The sequence below is a fragment of the Falco naumanni genome, chromosome 10 (genome assembly GCF_017639655.2).
Source record: "Falco naumanni isolate bFalNau1 chromosome 10, bFalNau1.pat, whole genome shotgun sequence".
NCBI lineage: Eukaryota > Metazoa > Chordata > Aves > Falconiformes > Falconidae > Falco > Falco naumanni.
Window position 1 is genome coordinate 29,438,134 of NC_054063.1, and position 19,473 is coordinate 29,457,606.

A 19,473-nucleotide genomic window follows, 5' to 3' on the forward strand; every position below is an offset into this window, starting at 1 on the left:
CAAAAAGCAAGTTCTGCAGGTTTTTCCTATATGCAAAGCTCTGGTGGGTTCCACTTGCAAGTTGTTATTACATGTATGTCACTTGGCACTCCAAGGATACTCTATTTCCTTCCTGAAGACTAGCATTTCTGTTTCTACACTTTTAGATAATTTACTGGTCTTCTACCTTCTTCTCAGGTACTCCACAATTTACACAATGTTTCCAGTGTTCTCTCTGGTCCTGGACAAAGATGTGAAATCTGAAGTTGCAATGTTGTACCCAGAGCTCTACAAAGATCTTCTTAAGGTGTGGGAAACTTTTGTCTGTTTCAGTTTAAGGCAAGATCCTCATCCTGATTGGAAACTTTCTAGATGTGTAAAGTCAAATATATTATCAGTAGATACAGAACTTTCATCATGCGTTTTCAGGCAAAATTGTTTTAAAGGCAAATTTGAATTAACAGATACAACCAGATTTCCTGGCAGTTTGTTATTGAATGCTACATGAAATACAATTTATTAAAAATGGCTGGGGAAATAGAAGTTCCATTCTGTGGGAAATTCTAAGGATTTAGTGTTACCAATTTGTTCCAAAATAAAGGGGAAAGAGAAATCGTCGGGGATTTGGCACTCTTCTCAAGCCAGAAGAGGGGATGGGGAAAGGGATGTGCTCATTTGGTGGAGAGTGAGTGATCGCATAATTTCTTGAGTAGAAATTTGCCTTGAGGGTGATTTAAAAAGACCTAAAGGTTTGGCTACTGTTACCACTTCTGTGGCTTTAGCGTGAAAGTTGGGTCCTTCTCCTTAGACAGAGACGTTTTCTGATGTTTGCCACAGAAATATCAGGAAGGTAAATGTTGTCCTAGGTTCCTTTTTTTTCCCTTGGAAAATTTTTTGAATAACTGGGGTATGCAGACAGGGAACATCTTTCTTAATTGAAGGAAAGGGTGGACTGAGTCTTCAACAGATCCTTTCCCTCAAGGATTTCTGTTAAACAGATACTCTTAGAAGCAAAGCCTGTTGTTCCAACAGCCTGAATAAGTCTCCATCTGGTTTCACTTGTATGTTGTCTCTTATGTCATAAACCACTAATTCTCCAACTATCCTTAGGCCTGGTCTAAACATAGAGGGGGTTTGTACTGGTATAGCTTTATTGGCTAGAGGTGCTTTGTTGGTTTTTTTTTTTTTTTTTTTAAACCTCTCTGCCTTCAATATGATGGTGATTTGTGTGTGTGTCTGGAAATATAATATTAATATATTCATATGTATGTGTATACACACATGTTATATTTCACAGTACAGTGACTAAACTCATGAGACATCTTTTTGCATTGAATTAATCATGTGTGCAGTAAGGATGAGGTTGTACTGTACTGTGCGAGCACTGAGCTTCCGCAGTCCCAGGCCTCCTCCAGGCACCGTGATATACGAGAATAAAGAGACACTGCCTCGGGGTTGGTTGATTTGTTTTGTTTTCCTTCCAAATCACCTTCAAATTCTCTTTTATTAATTGCCGAGTTGATCTCTAAGTGAACATTCATAGAAGAAAACCCCAATGGTCTGTTTTTTTTCTTTCCCCCTTAGGGACGACCGTTATCGTACAAAACATTTTTAATATGGGTCTTAATAAGCATCTATCAAGGTAAGAAATCAGCTTCTGCTTGTGCCTTTAGATGTTATAATGAATACAGAATATCCAATTTTTTGTATTGCAGAAGGTTAAGTAAGGCATGAAGTGAATTTAGCAATTCATCCGTGGGATAATGAGTGAATATGTGAGGGTGGTGAGACCCTGGAACAGGCTGCCCAGAGCAGCTGTGGCTGCCCCGTCCCTGGAAGTGCTCAAGGCCAGGCTGGATGGGGCTGGGAGCAACTGGTCTAGTGGAAGGTGTCCCTGCCCATGGCTGGGGGTTGGAACCCGATGATCTTTAGGGTCCCTTCAAACCCAAACCATTCTGTGTTTCTATTCGCTACTTTTTTTTTTTTTTTCTGTCATGGAAAATGTTGGTAGCCTTATGAAAGGAAGAAATCATCTAAAATGAAATATTGGTAACAACTGGTCAAACCTGTTGTAGGCAGTGATGTAGAAGTTCAAAGCATCATGCCTTTTCCCATTGGGACCATCCTTTGTAATTATGTGCCGGTTCCTTTCAGTGCTTTAATTACTCCATCTGCAAAGTAGAGCTTGTGACTTTTTTCCCTTCGTTTGAAAATGGTTTTCAAACCTGTAGGTTATACAGGTTATATTAAGCCAGGGTGCAAAATACAGAATCTGTAGCTTTGTGTATTTAATCTAAACAGTGTCCAAGAGAAGTGGCAATAGTTCTGGTTACTTCATAGCCATCTATAATGAAGGACTAGAGTAGAGCTCACGTTCTTGATCGTATCTTGTACACTGTAATTAGGCTACCAAAACAGTTAAGCAAATGCCTTAATTACAGAAGTGGATGTAGTGATTGGGGTATATGTCTAAGAAGGTATTTTCTTTCATTTTGTCTTTTTTTATCAAGTAACCTCAGACTCAAATACTTTCTAGAAGTGTTAATCAGGGAGTCGTGGAAAACATGTACATACATGAAGCTATAAAGCTCAAATGGCAATATGGTTCTGTGACAAAACTTCTTGTTTTCCAAAGCCCTTTTATTAGTAAAAGTCAGAATAAATGTGCCCCCAAAAGCAGATAATTCTTACTGATTTAATTGATACTATCATCCTCAGAGAGCGAATCCAAGAATGTAACAGCTCAGTTAGCATTATCTTCTGCAATCTAATACAGTAGAAGCCTACAACAGGGATAATGGTCTTCTGATGCTGTATAAATATGATGCCAAAGCCAAGGCATTTATGAAAAAACTCACAAGGGGTGGAAAGCTAAAGCCAGAAGGGTGATGCATCGAGGGAAAGATTTCTTGAGCTAAGACCGCTATCTGGTTACAATATTTGGTTAAAGTGACTTCACTTCTGATGTGCTAAATAACTAGAAAACAGCAGGCCAAACAATTGGGCTCGTTGCTAGCAGAGATGAGCCTGACCGAAAACTTGAGCAGTCCTAAATTTTGGAAAGTTCACAGCTGGATTTGAACTTTGTGGCTCAAGCTATAGTCACTTGCAGGTTTTCCTTTCTGAAACTAGCCTCGCGTGATGGATGTTGGTGCAGATTACTCATGCTGCTAACATGAGTTATTTGTGCAGGTGGCTGTGCGGGGCATTGTGAGCATTCCCTGGCTAGCCAGAATGGGAGCACAAAACAATGCATCATTAACAGCTCTTTAATGTGCGCTCCTTTTAGGGGGAATTGTAAAGGGGAAGAGATTTTGGCTGAAGTAGTACAAAGAGAGGCTAACTTGTAGCCACTGAGGTCTTCAACACCTTGCTGCTATCTGGGCACTAAGGCAATGCAGTAGGTTTTGCAAATATTTGATCTTTTAGCTTCTAAGTAATGACCAGCTGCTTTTCTGGGAGGATAGAGTTTTGTGATGTTAGAAGTCTCCGGTTGCCAAAATAGCATGTATTAGTTTCCTATATCCATGTGTCTACGAATATGATAGATTGTTATAAAAGTCTGGGCATCTCTGCTGTAACTTTTCCCTGTCTTCTCATCAGTTCTCCTAAATAGTAACTGATTTATTGTCATTGCATTCATCGGGTTTCATGAAAAACAGTCTCAAGACATAACAATGTTTCAGCCTTTCCAAGACCTAACAGTGGGTTTTAGAGCTTAGACTGGTGTTTGAATAAAATACCCAAATGTTCCGTTCCCTTGCAGGTAGCATCATCATGTACGGAGCACTCCTCCTCTTTGAATCCGAATTTGTCCACATTGTTGCCATTTCCTTCACGTCCTTGATCCTCACAGAGTTACTGATGGTGGCATTGACGATCCAGACGTGGCACTGGCTCATGATAGTGGCTGAGCTGCTTAGTCTCTCCTGCTACATAGCTTCTCTGGTCTTCTTACATGAGTTTATTGGTAAGGTTAAATGCCTTTTCTCCAATCAGTTAGTTTATGACCCGAATAGTAACAGGAGCTGAATTGAGGTCAAAGGCTGTTGGTGAAGCCAACGATGATTACAATGACAGTAGTTCCGACTAGAATAAGCTCTGTTTGATTTGGAGACACTTGAAAGGTATTTTATGGTTCCTTCTCATAGCCAAGTGCTAGAAGAGGTAAAGGTGGTCAGCAGCCTCCGGGCTGCCCAGTGAATCCCGTCCACGCTGTCAGACTTCACCATGCTACCGTACGTAGCAGGGCTTTTTATTTCCATATGGGAATTGAACTTGAGACTACAGATTGAAGCCTCTGTTGGTTTGAAAGATTTCATCTTTTAACTGGGTGAAGGAGCTGCCTCCTAAAACTTGTCTGCTTCGCTGGGGCCCTTCTCTTCTGGGTTTGGGTGTTGGATCTTTTTTTTTAGTTGCCTGAAACAGAGCTAATCCTTTTCCCTGGCTAAAGGAAAAAGGGGTGAGGAATTCCAGATTCCCCCAGTAGCTGTCTAGTTGCAAATATCAGGTCCGTAGGGTTTGTTCCAGTGTTTGCTCAGGAACCACAAGATGTCACTACTTCTTCCATAAAGCTCTTTGCTGACTCTGAAGTCGATGAGGATAACTTCCCAGTGGGCTAGATCTGATCTCTTGCACTTGGGTATACCAGCTCCATTTTGAACGATGCCTCAACTATGTTTTGCAAAGATTCTGAGGTATTGTAACAGTTGAGAGATGCATTTGCCGGGCTACCAGCAATGTAGCAGAAGGTAGCCCCTGGAGTCAGAGGACAAGTAGTCCCTTTAAAGAAGCTCAGTATGGCCAGGAGATGGATAGCCCTGTTTCGGATGGGGTACGTGTGGGCACTTGCCTGTGGGGAGCTGCATGTCTTGCTGAAATGTGCTGTGCAGAAAGCTGTATCTTTTGTGGAAGAGAAGGGCAGAAGAGTCTGGGGAGCCAGGTGTACCGTATGAGCTTTGAACTTGAGTATGGAGAAGATGAGGGTACTTTAAGAAGCGTTGGTAGATGGAATTGCTTTTCTGTACCTCTTCCCAGAACGTGTTTCCCATCTTTGTTGAATTTGTGCTTTTCTCTTTATGCAGATGTTTATTTCATTGCAACTTTGTCATTCTTGTGGAAAGTCACTGTCATCACTCTGGTGAGCTGCCTTCCCCTCTACGTCCTGAAGTACCTGAGACGAAGGTTTTCTCCCCCAAGCTACTCGAAGCTTACGTCCTAGGGCTGCTCTCATTGCACCCAGAGACAGATACTGCACATGGCTGAGAGACAAAAATCATGTAGTTGTTACTATAATGAATACGTCCGATACTTACATAAGGATCATGTGGTAATCTCTATTACATGCTGCTTTATTGAAAAAGACTTCACAGCTGCCATGAACGGAAACCTAAGGATAAAAGGGAGTTTTCTGAGGGTAGAAGCACTTGTTAGTTCATTCAACTCTTGTCACTTTTGTTCAAATTAACTGGGGTCTAATGCGTGTGAGCGTGATGATGGTGGGTTTCTCACGCATGGTTAAAAGTATCTGAAAGCTGCTAACTGACCTTGGAATTTACAGTTGACAAATTTAAGTTGCTTTTTTAAGTAACTGTGCTGTTCCTTGGATCGTGTTACATTGTTTTATATTATTTATCTTTGATATTTATATTTATCTATCATTCTTCTTACATCTTGGAAATCCCTTAATGTAGGTGATGCACTAAACTGCTGTCAGCTGATTTCTGGTTTATGGCATGCTGTTTCCATAATGGGGCTCCAGCGTGTCAGGTCTACACACACTTGAGAATCTGAGCGTGCTTGAGATTCGGTCACCCTAGTGATTTTGGAGGTGTCCAGTCACTGATAAATACAGAGAAATGGTAGTAAAAAATGAATAAATTCATTTTTCTTTAGCTTTTGTGCTTCCTGTTAAAAGGGGCTGGTGACAAACTCTGTATTTATTTGTATAGGAGAAAAATGTCCAAACTAAAGCAAATCCTCTTTGGAAAAGAAGTTTGCAGTTGATCAGACTTGAAATGTGTCGACAACGTGAGAAGAGACTCGTACTGTTCTGCAGACAATGTGGCAGACGTGTCTTGAATCCTTGGAGACTGAGAGGGGAGGTCACGGAGCTGCTGCTCCTCACAGCTACACGAAATCTGGTTCCTGTTAGGATGAAGCTGCGAAGATGAGCTGCGAAGAAGCCGAGGCACTCCGAGGTGGATGTTGTTCATGACATGCTCCCTGCAGAGGCAGTTTTTCAGAACCTTGCACTGGCTTTGCTCTAAAACCTAAACTTGAATCGCAGGAGTGGGGTTTGTATGAAGGCATTAGGCTCACGTGCAGAGCAAATTTATGTATTTATTTTTAGTTTTCAAAGATTAAACTCAACGAGTTCTGGCTTTGTAATAAGCATTGGCCCATGTTACAACACGGTGAGGAGAGCAACACATACTTGGCTGCTCAGGATAAGGTCAGAGAGTTGCAGGAATCTTTTACGGTTGGGTCCGTGCATCAAACACGGATGAGCTTCTAGTGGCAGCTGTCCTCATCTAATGGCTGTTTAGTCTGTGCTAAATTAGCTGCTTGCTGTCTCATTCCCACATCATAAAAACCACTGTCGGAGCTGGCATTGCTTGGCGCCGTTGTTGGTTGGCTGCGCAGAGGGACCAGGAACGTCAGAGCCCCGAGCCTGGGCTCCCTTCTCCTCTCCCAAGGCAGCCCTTCCAACTTGGGGTGACCAGCAGAAGGTCCCTGGTCGTCTCTGTGCCATGCTGAACCTCTTTAATGGACTGCCAGCTTCTGTTGCCATTGCTACAGGCATTCCGCTGTCGCAAGCAGCACAATGCTGCGTTGGAAGGTCTGATGTGAAAATCAGTGGAAAATGGGAGTGTTGTTTTAAAAGAGCTGGAGTCTGTGTTGACCCATGGTGGTACGTCTTGAATTTTCAGATCTCAGATAGCCGTGGCTTGCGTGGTTGATGTGTGGTCGTTGCTCCAGGGAATGTTTTGCACAACCTGACCTGCCTTCCTTGCTCTCAGAACCTGTGAGTAAACATTAAAGAGCAGAGGATGCAAGTTCCAGAAGATACAGGGGAAAATTGGATGTGCTTCATAATGCGCGTGGCTCGGGGCGAGAGGAAGGTGCAAGTCTGTACGACCTTGGAGTTAATTCATGTGGGGAAAACCCTCTTAAATGAGAAAAGTGTGTTAAAATCCTTCGGGAATAAGATCAGCAAATGCTCTTTTAATCTAACCAGTTTTTCTTTTGTGCCAGCCTTCTGACTGGGCTCATCTGCAGTCCCAATACATAGCAGCCACCTTCAGAAACAGCCGGCGGGCTAAGGAAAACTAATTCTTATATTCACCTTTTCATAATATTTTGAAAATTTCCCTTTTTCCTTCCCATTTGATTTATTCTTAGGGGAAAAATAAATACAAATTTTTACTTACGTGGCATGCCACGTTCGTGATGGGAGAAGCCCTCGTAGCTCAGCATTCTCAGTGATGTGTGTCGCAGAGGCAAAGCAGTGCCTGAACGGCCCGCGGGGTGCTAGTGGGGCTACCAGCCTTCTGTGAATTATGCCACTTTGCCAAAAAGATACTTAATGTTGTCCTCATCGTGACTTGCTACAGCTCCTGGATAGCGTCAGCCGTGCAGGTGTTCTGGAGTCCCCGGTCAGCATTTGAGTTAAGTACCTTTAAATATAAAAATCGAGACTTTCTTTTGGCCAGTTCTTGTGACTGAGAAGTCGAGTCCCTCTTGTCCGTTGGCAAACCCATCGCAGTACACAGCTTTGTAAAGCCCTGTCCCTCTCTAGTGTGTATTAGTAGTTAAATGTCCTGCAAGAATAACAGTGCCATGCTACTGTATGTAAATATTTGAGACGTATATATGGTAGAATTCACTGTTTCCTGAAGTCAATACAGTTTACACTGAGTGGACCATATTTGCAAAATATTAGCTTCCACCAAGAAAGGGTGTGAATTGTGATTTAATTTATATTTATTGAATCATAACTTTAATAAGGAACACATATTTAATGGGATTGATAGTAATCTGTAGCTGTGTTTTGGGGGTGCAAATTATGTTCCTTTGCAGCTAATTTCTTTGCACAAGGTTGTAAATCCAGGAAGTAATTTCTGTCTGGGTAGACACTGCATTTCTTCAAAGCAATCAGAAAATTAAAACTGCCATTTAACAAACAGCAGGAAGGTGGAATGATTGTTGTATTTTTCAAGTTTAGCACTTTATGTCTGCAATCTATTTCTCTTAAATTATTTTTAAAAAATTCTAAAAGCAAAGTTTAATACATATGTTCATATTTATTGTGCATTTGAATAAATGGGTTCTCTGCTGGAAATTTTATTTAATCCCTTTCCTCTAGTATGCTGATAATTTGTGCTTATTGGAAGTGAAGCGTTGCTTTCTTCTATGTAGTGTCTTGTTTGTAGCCTTACTTAGTGTTCTTCCTATTCCTGTTTTTTAGTTCTGGTTTATGTACTGTAGCAGTTCATACAAGTTGTGTGCTTTGGGACCATGCCCCGAGCGATGCTGTAGGGTAGCAGTGTCCATCTCCTGGTGTGCTCTTGCTTCCCAGGGCTGCTTTTGGGGAAGCCAATGCTCCGTGCTGTGCTGCTGCAGTGCTTAGTTAACGTGGAGGAGGTTTTGGGACAGGCACTGCTCTCTTCTCGCAACTCTGCAGTAATTACAGGTGTGTCGCAATCCTCCTCATTATTTTTTTTTTCCTTTTTATTCATTTCCTCCCTAGAGCTTGTCCTGTTTACCATTGCAAACGTTGGTGTTGCTCGACTCATAGTGCAGTTGAAACACAGCATTCAGCAGCAGCAGCAGCTTAAATCTGTGCAGGGTCTTATCACAACTGGGCTGAGGAGTGATGAATGACATCATCCTTGCCTTGAGAGCTATGTGCTGAAAGCTGCAGCTGTGGCTGGACCAAACTGAGCAGCACCTGAGGTGTTGTTTTTCTGTCATCTACTGAACTCTCACAATTAAACGCCATGACAACCTCTCTCGCCCCGTGCAGCTGCTGAGGAGAGCTTTGCTATAGTTGAGCTGAGTTTGTCAGGGAGCCCCACAGTTAATGTGTGAATCCCTAAAGCTTGTCGTGTGGCTTTATCTTCGGAAGGAAGCTGCTGCACCATCTGATGCATCGTAAATCCTTGCTTTGTACAAGCAGTGCTCCGAGCCAGGTACGTGAGCTACTGTTGCACGCAGCTCACCGTCACAAGCTCCCTGTGCACAAGTGTTTGGATGGGTTTTGACTCGTCTCCGCAGTTGCTGGGGATAGTCCAGTGCCCACTAAAATCTTCAGCATGAGCTGGATGGGCTCTTTTTGTTTGTTTGTTTGTTGATTATTAGTTATTTCCTAATTACTAGTGTCTTTCGCATGAAATCCTGGGTTCTACAGCTTTGCCAATATGGTCCATTACTACTGCCTACTACAACTTGTGTACTTATATGCCTTTCAGAACATTTTTAATTGTTAAAATTGTTAAAAAAAATATGTTAAGTTAATTTAATTTTTAATCGGGGAAATGAATTCTGGTGTCAAAATGATATTTACTGTGATGCCAATGTTTTGTACCTGTCGTCTAGTTAAACAGTGTGTAAATACTCTTGATTCAAGAGAAATATGAATGCCAATTATTTATTGTTCTGTGGAGTTATATGTTGCAGATGTGTAAGAACTTAAAAGGGAATGTTGTAAAACAAGGTGGAAAAATAAATTTTATGCAACTTCTTTACTTCATCTATGTACACAGTGTATGATGCACCTGGGTTGGTCCTGGTGTGATCAGTCCAAGATGTGTTTGGACAGAATTGTAAGTATATAGGTCGAGTGACATTGTGGCCCTTTAACTTGTCTATGTGGGAAATGAATATCCACGGAATGATCAGTACTTTCTGCTGATGAGTGTAGACCTACTTCATTAAATTCTTTTCTATGAACAGTTTGCTAACTGTCTTAACAGGAAGGGGTTTGGGGTTTTTTTTGAGGGGAGGGGAATGTTGATTATTGGCTTTTTTTGTTTTGGTGGTTTGGTTTTTTTTTTATTTAAGTATTGGTGTAAGCTTTTGCTGCCCTTTATTAGTGCCTTCCTGCAAGACTGCTTTCTGCAAGTTGTCATTGCAATTTCACAGTGTGGAGCAGCTCGGTGTGGAGCACAGAAGCTGCTGCGGGTGTCCGGCTGCTGCGGCTTGACCCGGCTGCGCCGACTGCCAGGCAGAGCTCCAGCCCCAGGCTGCCGCGTTGCTGCTGCCTTTCCTGCAACCAGTTACTCCCAGAGCACCCAGCTGTCCCAAGGGTCTGAAACAAGCCCTGTTAATCTGTAAATTCAGTGTCAAGAGACTCAGCTCGTTCAGGAAGATTCTGATCAAATCGTCCTATGATTTTTGGTGCAGCCCCAACTGGGGAGAAGAAGGTTGCTCCTGCTGGTATCCACTGCTGTGAATTAGGAGAAAGTCTTTCGTTTCAAACATATATGCTGCTTTTGGAAAAGTAATGATGCAATAGCATTAGGAACAGCTATTTTGGGAATGTTCTCATTGCTTGAACATTTGAAGCAACTGGCTCAGCACAACAGCAGTCCCATAGCTCGGGCTGGCTGCCCCACTGCTGGGTCAGGAATGGGGGGGAGAGGTAGATTAATGCTGAATATTCTCCATGGGGGAAACTTCAGTAGCATTGATTAAGAACACAGTATGACAGTTTTCTACCAAAAATGTAATAGAGCCATAAACGCTCCAAAAGAAAACAAAAAAACCCCCATCGAATACAACCCCCACCCTTCCCCCCAAAAATAGAATTGGATAAAGTAAATTTATAACTTGAGAGACTTTAACTGAGGCAGTGATAAACTATTCCTCAGATCGTTAAACGTATATTAAAGTTTTTCTTTTAGATTCTATAGGATGCAGATGCCAGCATCTTAACCTTTTTTGTGATTAACTTTTTTGTGTAAAATAGTTAATGCAAATATTAAAGAAACAATTTTTGTGATGTTTGCACACATCAAATGAGCGGTATAGACTCCAGGAATTACAGTAACAGACTCCACTCCCAAGTGTTACCAATTTCCCACTCTAAATGGGTTACATAAGCCCTAGTTAGTGGTTCTTTTAATTTATGGACGGTTTCTTTTTAATGGTGAAATGTGTAATTAAAAAAAGCTAGAAATAGTTTTTCTAAACTCACTCTGGAAAGGGAAGGAGAATTTCTGCAATTTTTTTTTTCACCCAAACATTGCGTAATAGTAGAAATGTCAAAGATTTCCATGGGATTTAATTTCATTCTTCATGTGGCTGTGGTCATACAAGAAGTTTGAACACTGCAGGGGTTGGCAGATTTTTGGAAGATCACGCATCCTGGGATAAGTTTTCAGCCTAGGCTTTACCAAAGAATGCCAGTGGCCTTATTTTTCGAATTGTGGTTGTGTTACACACTAGTATGTCGTCTTTTTTTTTTTTTTTCTTCTAACAAAAAGAATAAAAGAATAGGTGCTGGCTGGTAACTGGGTATCTTACTATGGCCCTGAGCCTTACACGCTGTATGAAGATGTACAGAAGTTTGTCTTTACCTTAAACCATTTGGAGAGAAGAAAACCTTGTTGAGATGTCCTCTGTCTTTGCCTTCTGATGGCTCAGGTCATGGCAGCTGTGCACCTACTCTGCCTCTTCTCTGATGCATTCCCATGGCATGGAATACCGGTGTCATGATGAATCTTCCCTAGAGGAAGGTAACTGCTCCTGTTCCCGTTTCATAGGTAGGAGATGGGGGCTGAGAGAGCCTGTGGTCTCCAGGCTGTACCCGAAGTCCATGGCAGAGCGTGGAATGCAGAACAACATTCCTCTGTTGATTATTGGACTTTTCCCCCACCTTAAACACCAGAATCAATCCCCTAGGGAAGTTGTTCCACAGAGTATTCAAATGTCTGGTTTTATATTGGAAGTGTGATTGGGATTTATCAATACCTGGAGTACTGATAAACCCCAATCCAAAAATTTTGCTGAGTTCTCACACCTTAAAGCCAGAACTGCAGATCCAAGTTACACCTGTGATAAATGTTTTGCAACTGCCTATGGAAGCTGTGAGTTTCAGAGAGCGTGAGCAGCGGCTGGCTGCAGAAATAGCATCCCTGCGACGACAAAAAGGTAATGCAAGGAAAAACTTCGCTTAGTGCAACAGCAGTTACTAGCAGCACGAAGTCCTGGTCGGTATCAGAACTGATGCTATGGTGTCTTTGGGCCACGAGCTAGCATTTCACGGCCTTAAAACTCTCTGAGTGCTGTGGGGCTCTCTAGGTTACATGGTGAATCTCTTGAATTTTTGCTGCTTGTAGTTAAAGTTATAGATGATCAGCATCTTGCAGAATCTGGCCTTCAGAAGAATATCCTTCCCTCCGCTGCTCTTCCTCCCTTTGTGGCCTAGGACCTAACTGTTGTGGGGTGAGTGGGTTACAAAAAAGGGCTTTAAAATCATTGCATTCCCACTTTAAAGCCTCCCTCTCTTGGCTTGCTGTAATTGTGCACGTAAGGAGGAATATTGTGTGCTGTTCAGATTCTCTCACAGAAAGAAGTAGTAACAAGAACAATCTGTGCAAAAGAATTTAGCGCATTAAAGATGGGGGTAATAGTCATTCTCATTTGTCCTTTTATGTGAAACAGATTTTACTTTAAATGTACACTCTGAGTAGCTTAACCATATCCAGAAACTTGTTTACCAGGGTAAAAGTAGAATTACCCATACTATAAATTAAGAGCACGGGTAGAGGTGAGTTGATTGTACTGGGCGCTTCTGCTTGGGCAGCTCGGAGCGCTCCTGGAGCACACCTTGGTGGGCATGTGGGGAGCGGGTATCTCCTGTGCTCCAGATCTCCTCAGGCAGCATATTTGCTCATGTGTTTTACATCTGCTCTGAAAAAGCTGTGTTGTAGCTCTGCTGTAGGCGGTATATTTCTGTGCCATTAGACACGGATCTGTCCTGTGCTGGCTCTTCTGTTTTTAAGACGTGTCCCTTCAGATTCAGTTTGGCCAGTGGCACATTTCACCAACGTGTGACTTGTCAAAGTGATGCAAATTGCTATTGATCAGGATTCCTATTTAAAATGAGAACAAAACCATTTGTCAGCAGTACCATTATGTAAAAAGCCACGTAATGGTCTTGATGAAGTATGTTACCTGCTCCAGCAGCAATGGTGTAACTGCCGCGGAAAGCAACACCGCACGGTGCTGATCCTATGGGAAAGGTGGGATGATTCCCACAGAGGCAGAATTCCTCTGTACCCTTTGTAACTTTGAGGTTGAGGTTTTGAATAAAAGGCACGTTTATAAGGATTGGCATTCCCTCTGTCAGACAGCATCTCTGCTCCGACGCAGAGGTTTGCAGTGAGCCGCTGCATCCTGCATCTGCTGGTGCTGTGACTGCCCTCCTGGAGCAGCACAGGCAGAGCCATGCTGGCGCTCTGGATGGGAGGGTCCCGCACGTGAATTGGCTTTCCCAGGTGCGGGTTTGGGACTGGGAGCTCAAATGGGTCACACTTACCATGTTCCTATTACCTGTGGCTTTGATCTTGTTCCAGGAGTTAAAGGCTAGGACCTTGGAGGAGAGACCTTTAGACTGCAGCAGACGGCGACGCAGCTTGTCGCCTGGCGGCGGGGGCAGCAGCGCTGCCAGCAGTCCCCTCGGCCCCAGCGAAGTAGGGTCTGTGCCCCGGCGATGTTGCTGGAAATGTTTATTGCTCTCCACCTGCACCTCTGTTAGCCTCGTCTTGTTCCCCTGATGTGTGACAACCAGCGCACCAGCAGCTGTAACATTTCAGAGCCGTGGTGAAGAGCAGCCAGCGTTTTAACCGCTCTCTCGCCAAGGCGTGCTGGGCGCAGGGCAGCCGGGCGAGCGGGCAGAGCTCTTGCCGTCGGAGCTGCCCGGGGACCCCCAGCCCCACCAAGGCTGCCCACCCCAGCGCCCCCAGGCAGCACCGTGGGTGCCAGCCCTTGAAGTCCTCGTGCCCGATTGCCGTGCGTGTGTGTACGTGTTGCCCATGCCTGCAGATGTAGTTACAAATTGCTTGGTTTGCATGTAAGATCCTTTTCTGAATTTAATTTTTAAAAGTAGCTGGAGCAGTTACAACCTGCTGTTTATTAAGTAGCTTTAATTATGGAGTATGCCATCTTGGCTACTTTCTAGCTTTGGAAGTTACTTCAAGCCTGATGACAAACAGAAAAGTGATTTTAACATTGAAGATGAATAAAATTAAACAAGAGCAATGATTTTTTTTTGTCCAAAGTGTGAGCTGGAAACTAACACTGGTTCTTCTCTTTACCTCTATTTGTCTGTGTCCAAGGTAAGTAAAATCCCTGCAGAAGGGGAAGACCGGTTTTAAACGGGATCTACCCCATCACTGCCTGCTGTGAGCTACTCCAAAGAAGCATTTATCAATTATTGTTCACAGTGTAGCATAGGGACTTGGACCTTCACCCTGACAGCTGGGCTGTAAAATTAAAAAGAAATTTCTAAAACACCAAGGGTAGATGTTACCAGTCCTTCACCTATCCTGCTTTCTCCAGGTATGCCCCTTCCCAGTCTTTGGTATCCATTTATTTATTTGTAAAGATGCATTGCTGCCTTTTAGCTGGATCCAGATAAACGAACCAAAGTGGCAGTTTACATTATAGGCTGAAACTAGTGCCAGAATTTCGCAGGCAACTGTCTATAAACTGAAGTTTGATTCAAAGCTGCCCAGTTTTGCTTCTAGAAAAGGTTTCAAGTCTCCTGCTGATCAGATTTTGATATCCAACCTTTCCTATATATAAGGAGAAACAAGCCAGAAAACAAACTTTCTATACGGAATTGCTGTTTTCAACACTAACCCATAAGGAAAAATCTTTCCAAAATCAGATGGAAAAAGGTGCTTGGGGTCGGTGTCTGGGTGGAAGACCCATGGCTGGTGTAAACGAGGTGGTCGTCCGTGCCCTGACAATCCTCAGGTTTTGTTCAAGTCCCGGGTGAATTCTTGCAAGTCCTGGTTACTGAAGTGTGGAACTGATTTTTACAGGTGCAGCATTTACCATAAGTAGCCGTCAGCAGAAACATCTTGTATTTCACACGTGAACGACAGCTATTTCCTCCAACAGCCTCGCTGTCTCTTGTGATCTTTCACCGTCAGGACACTGCGCGGGGCGGTGATTTACACCCGTTCCCACTCTTCTTTCTTTCGGCTCCTGTTGCCGTTCCAGCGCCGAAGGACTTAATGCCACGAAGCCTTCAGTAAAACCAGAGCCTGGAGGAAATATCAGGTGTTAACATCCCATAAAAAGCTAACACGCTTGAATGAGCTGGGATGGCGAGGTACCCCTGGTACGGCCCGAGCAAGGACTGACCTAATGCAGAGGTTTTATGGTGGTGGCAGGTAAGGACTAATTACAGACCCTGGACTGCATCATCAACTGACTTGTCAAGTTAACTTACTCACTGAAGTACCTGCAATTACATTGTGGGGGCTTTCTGCTCCTCGCCATAACTGAATGCAGTTGCTCCTGAAGAAACGTAACGAGTAAATCTGAGGTGCTGAAAGAAATACGGCACTAGAAATTACACTGTAGGGAACATTTTATATGCTTGGGGGTGAATTAATGACCGGGTATGGGTTTTTAAGAAAAAAAAAACAACAACAAACTTTGTGCACAAATACATACTTTAAAATATATTTTCTTTCAAACACCAACTATTTTAACAACAGTGTAAATCAGATTTTACAGACCACATATTTCAAGTGTGAAGTTCATTAAACGTGTGAAATTCTAGATTAGCTGCCGGGTGTGGCCAGAGCCCCAGTAATGAATTGTAAATTGTGTTCAGGATATAATATCAGATTCCCTTGGCCTGGCGGTGATATTAAAGGAATAAAACCACCTTTTCAAAACAGCTATAACCTTTCTTTAATTATCTTTTTTTAGTTTAGCCATCACATGGTATAGCAGATGACCGCATCGGTGTTTCCATTCTGAACCTGATGTACAAGTGTCCAACTGGATTAGTTTGTGGTTTTATTATTAATAAACCATCTTATGTCCTAACATAACTGAAACTAACGCTATCTATTTATACACGTATTTTTACCAGCACCCTGATAGTGGGTGGCAGTCTGTCTTTTTAGGTACAAGAATATCACTCTAAACCGCAGTTCACTCTGAACCTGTGTGAAAAAATCACTCGGCTGTGCTCTCCGGCTGAGGCAGGAGGCAGTAAGTGTGGGCGCTTGAGTCCAGGGACGCTGTGAGCACGGTGGGTTTCATAGTCTTGGTCTAGGTTCACCACGTCCTTCCTGGACTAGCTTTCAACATGAATGCTTTCCCTTTCCAAACAGCCCCCCACCCCCCCCGGAGATGTGCTGGCTGCTGCGTGGGACCTGGAGGAAGGTCTGTGCTGAGAACTGTGAAGCCACTGACGCGTGGACATGTACCTAGGGGATGTGGAACCCACCGCGGGGGAAAAATGCTCCTAGCCACCTGCAAGTCCAGAGGATCTTCTCAAATTCATACCTTGGTTCTCTACAGTATCTCCTTAGAAGGGGAAGGTGAGTTGGATAGGTGGGAGTAAGGATTAATTAATGATGCTGTTCTCCACAAATTATTCTGTGAGCTGGGAACAATGCGCAGAAGCAACCAGCTAGTTCTTTGTACTGTTGTAACAAGTGTAATTCAGGGGACAAGATCTCTGTTGTGACCAGCTTCGCTGACCAGAGCAGGCAGGGAAGGATTCCCGGCTCTCCCGTGCCCTGGGGAAGAGCTCCAGGGCTGCTGCGGGCTGAGCTGGCAGGCGCCCACGAGCCCCCGCTGCCCACTCTCGGCCTCTGCCACGGGAAGGATGTTCACAGGCCAGTTCTAACTCTGACATGACCAATAATGGGGTTTATCCCAGGCAGAAGCTTTTGATGGGGCTAAAAGTCCAGGGTTGAGAAGCAGAAGAACTGGCCTGTCCCCTGCAGGGCTGTTGGTTGGAGACCTTGTCCCCAGGCGTGACTTGGTGACTGCAGCTGCAGTGACCCAGGCTCTGCAAGAAACAGGGAAGTGGTAGCATGTGCCTTACTGGCCTTGCCCACATGGAGAAGCACCTCTCCAGCTCCCAATGTGACTAATGTTCTTCCGAAGTATTCCAGCAAGTAATTGCTCTGTTTCACTGTCTCTTTTTCTGAACCTTAGCTTAAAATCTTGGAAAATGAAACAAAAAAAACCCAACAAACAACAAAAACAACCAACCACCTATGGTTTTATAATCTTAAAGAGCTAATATCTTTTGCAAGAAACTAACATCTTTACAGCCTCATCCAAAGTCCTTATTTGTTTGATTAGTCTTGCTTTTAAAAGAAGGTTATAGTTCAATTTTATCCTACACGCTCATTTGCAAAACGCCTCATTATTGCTCACATCAGTGGAAGTATTTTGTAAGGTAGTGCCAATCTGAAGGGCTTAAGTGTCCCCTGAAAACGATGTTTGATGTTTGGGTAACAGCATAGGTCAGCTCGGGGTGCTGTGGGACCCTGGGGGTGCTGTGGGACTCTGGGTGCTGTGGGTCTGGGCAGCCTTTGGGCAGCTCTCCCAGCTGCAGGCTCAGCCGTTTGGCTTCTCCCTGGATAAAAAAAACAGTAAAAAATCCAGGCTCTTGAGGAGGCTGAAGCTCCAAACAGGTTTTCCTACAGCTGCAGGTGCAATCTGGTAACGCTTTCACGTGTAACCCGACGTGAGGGTGTCAGGCATTTCCATACACAAGCGGCTATGAACGTGCGCGACTGCTTTGCAAATGGGCTTTGCTGTCTGCAATCCTGCAGGTCTCTGGGAGGCAGACACAGCAATAGGTAGAACGGGAAATTGCAGCCTAGGATGGTATTGTATCAGGCCAGCCAGATTAACTACATCCTCCTGGTCCCATAAGGGGACTCTAATTCAAGAGCTGCCTGACTGAAGACAGTGAGAGTGGGGCCCTATTGTTCTATGAATGAGTTGAAAGACATTTATTTTTTCCTTTACAGGAAATTTTCGAGGGGAGAGGGAAGAGAAAGAATGCTCTCTACACTTTCTTCACTACCTTTTTTTATTTGTGGGGTTTTTTTTGTGAGGTTGCCTTTGTTGAAGAAAAAGTAAAATAAAGAAAAAAATCACTCTTCACTTTTAAAAATTATTTTTTAATGTTAACAAACAGCATCTATTTACCAAAAGCCAGTTCTTTTGGGAAAAAAACCCACCCAACACAACAAAACCCCCAAAGCCAAGCAAAAATAACTCAAAAATAGCCTTTCAGTTTATTGAGTTTTGTTGAAAAAACAGAAATTTTCAACCAATTTTCATTGTAGATGAAAAGCTATTTCTCATTTGGAAAAAATGTTTTGATGGGAAAAATTCAAGCAGTTCTAGTTCCAATCTCGGAGAGCTGTATGTGGGTGGATTCCCCGGGCCACGTGGAGCTCATTACGAGATCAGACACTCCATTTGTAACTTAATGAAGTGAGTGAACATGTTATTTAGACAAGTGCATTGTCAGGAATAAGCCTGAGTTGGTAACATGCAGTCCTGATGCTCTAGAGCTGTTACGGAAACAGAGGGGGGGGTGCTGGTCTGCATCACCTCAGCGGGTTGAACTGGAGACGCAGGACAGTGTGGTCCTGGCTGGGGCTCAGGACCCCTGGATAGGTGTGGGGAGGGCACGGCCAGGGTGCACCGCTGGTGCCTGGGCACTGCTCTGCTGAATGTCTTGGACATGGCGAGTTTGTGCCGGGGAGCGCATTGTGTGCGATGGCAGATTTGAGGAGAACAGTATTTACTTTGGAAGAGTGAGGAGCTTTTGTCAAAAGTACTTACTGTCGCTGTGAGCCCGAAATACCTTTTGCAAGTGGAAAACAGAGATGTCTCCGTGAAGTCTATGATGATAAACTCCGGGCAGCTGCCCCAATGGCCTGAGAGCACATCCTCAGGAAGCCTTGATGCCTTATCTCCTGGAGAGCATGAGAAATTTGAAATAATAATAATAGTAGTAGAATCACTTTTATTGCCAATTAACAGCATGGAGCCGTTGGGGAGCACTCATTCTCCAGCGGGAGCTGCAGTTGCCCTGCCCAGTGGTGGGGCGATGGTGCAGGCAGCTGCCAGGGGTCCCCCCCCGGCACCAGCCCCCCCCCCCCCCACCTAGAATCCAGCTGCCCAGAGCCCCCCGGGCCAGCTGCTGGTGCTCCCCAGCCATATGTAGCTGAGCGCTGCCTGCTCGACCTCCTGGGCTGGGAGCCCAGCACTGGGGCTGCACTGGGCTGCTCACAGCGACAAGGTCGGTTTCCAAGCCCACTGCCTGAGCCAGGGGGTTGGGGGGTGGTGGAGGGGGTGGGGGGCAGCACCAAGGCTGGGACATGTGCCCTCTCCCCTGTCCCCAAACCCTGGGCATCCTTTTGGCAAATCCCACAGGGTGCCATGGGTACAGTGGAAAAGGTGGATCTGTTTTGGGGGGTA

At 44.1% G+C, this 19,473-nt stretch overlaps 1 protein-coding gene across 1 annotated transcript in view; it reads left to right on the forward strand.

Annotated features, from left to right (window-relative positions):
* ATP9A (ATPase phospholipid transporting 9A (putative)) overlaps nt 1-9,733 on the forward strand; it is a 63,636-nt gene extending 53,903 nt beyond the window's left edge. The window contains exons 25-28 of the mRNA XM_040608540.1: nt 178-286; nt 1,564-1,621; nt 3,746-3,949; nt 5,064-9,733. Of these exons, the coding sequence (XP_040464474.1) occupies nt 178-286; nt 1,564-1,621; nt 3,746-3,949; nt 5,064-5,200 (508 nt within the window). The 3' untranslated portion in view covers nt 5,201-9,733. The remainder of the gene's footprint in view (nt 1-177; nt 287-1,563; nt 1,622-3,745; nt 3,950-5,063) is intronic.
* Nucleotides 9,734-19,473: the final 9,740 nt, after the last annotated feature.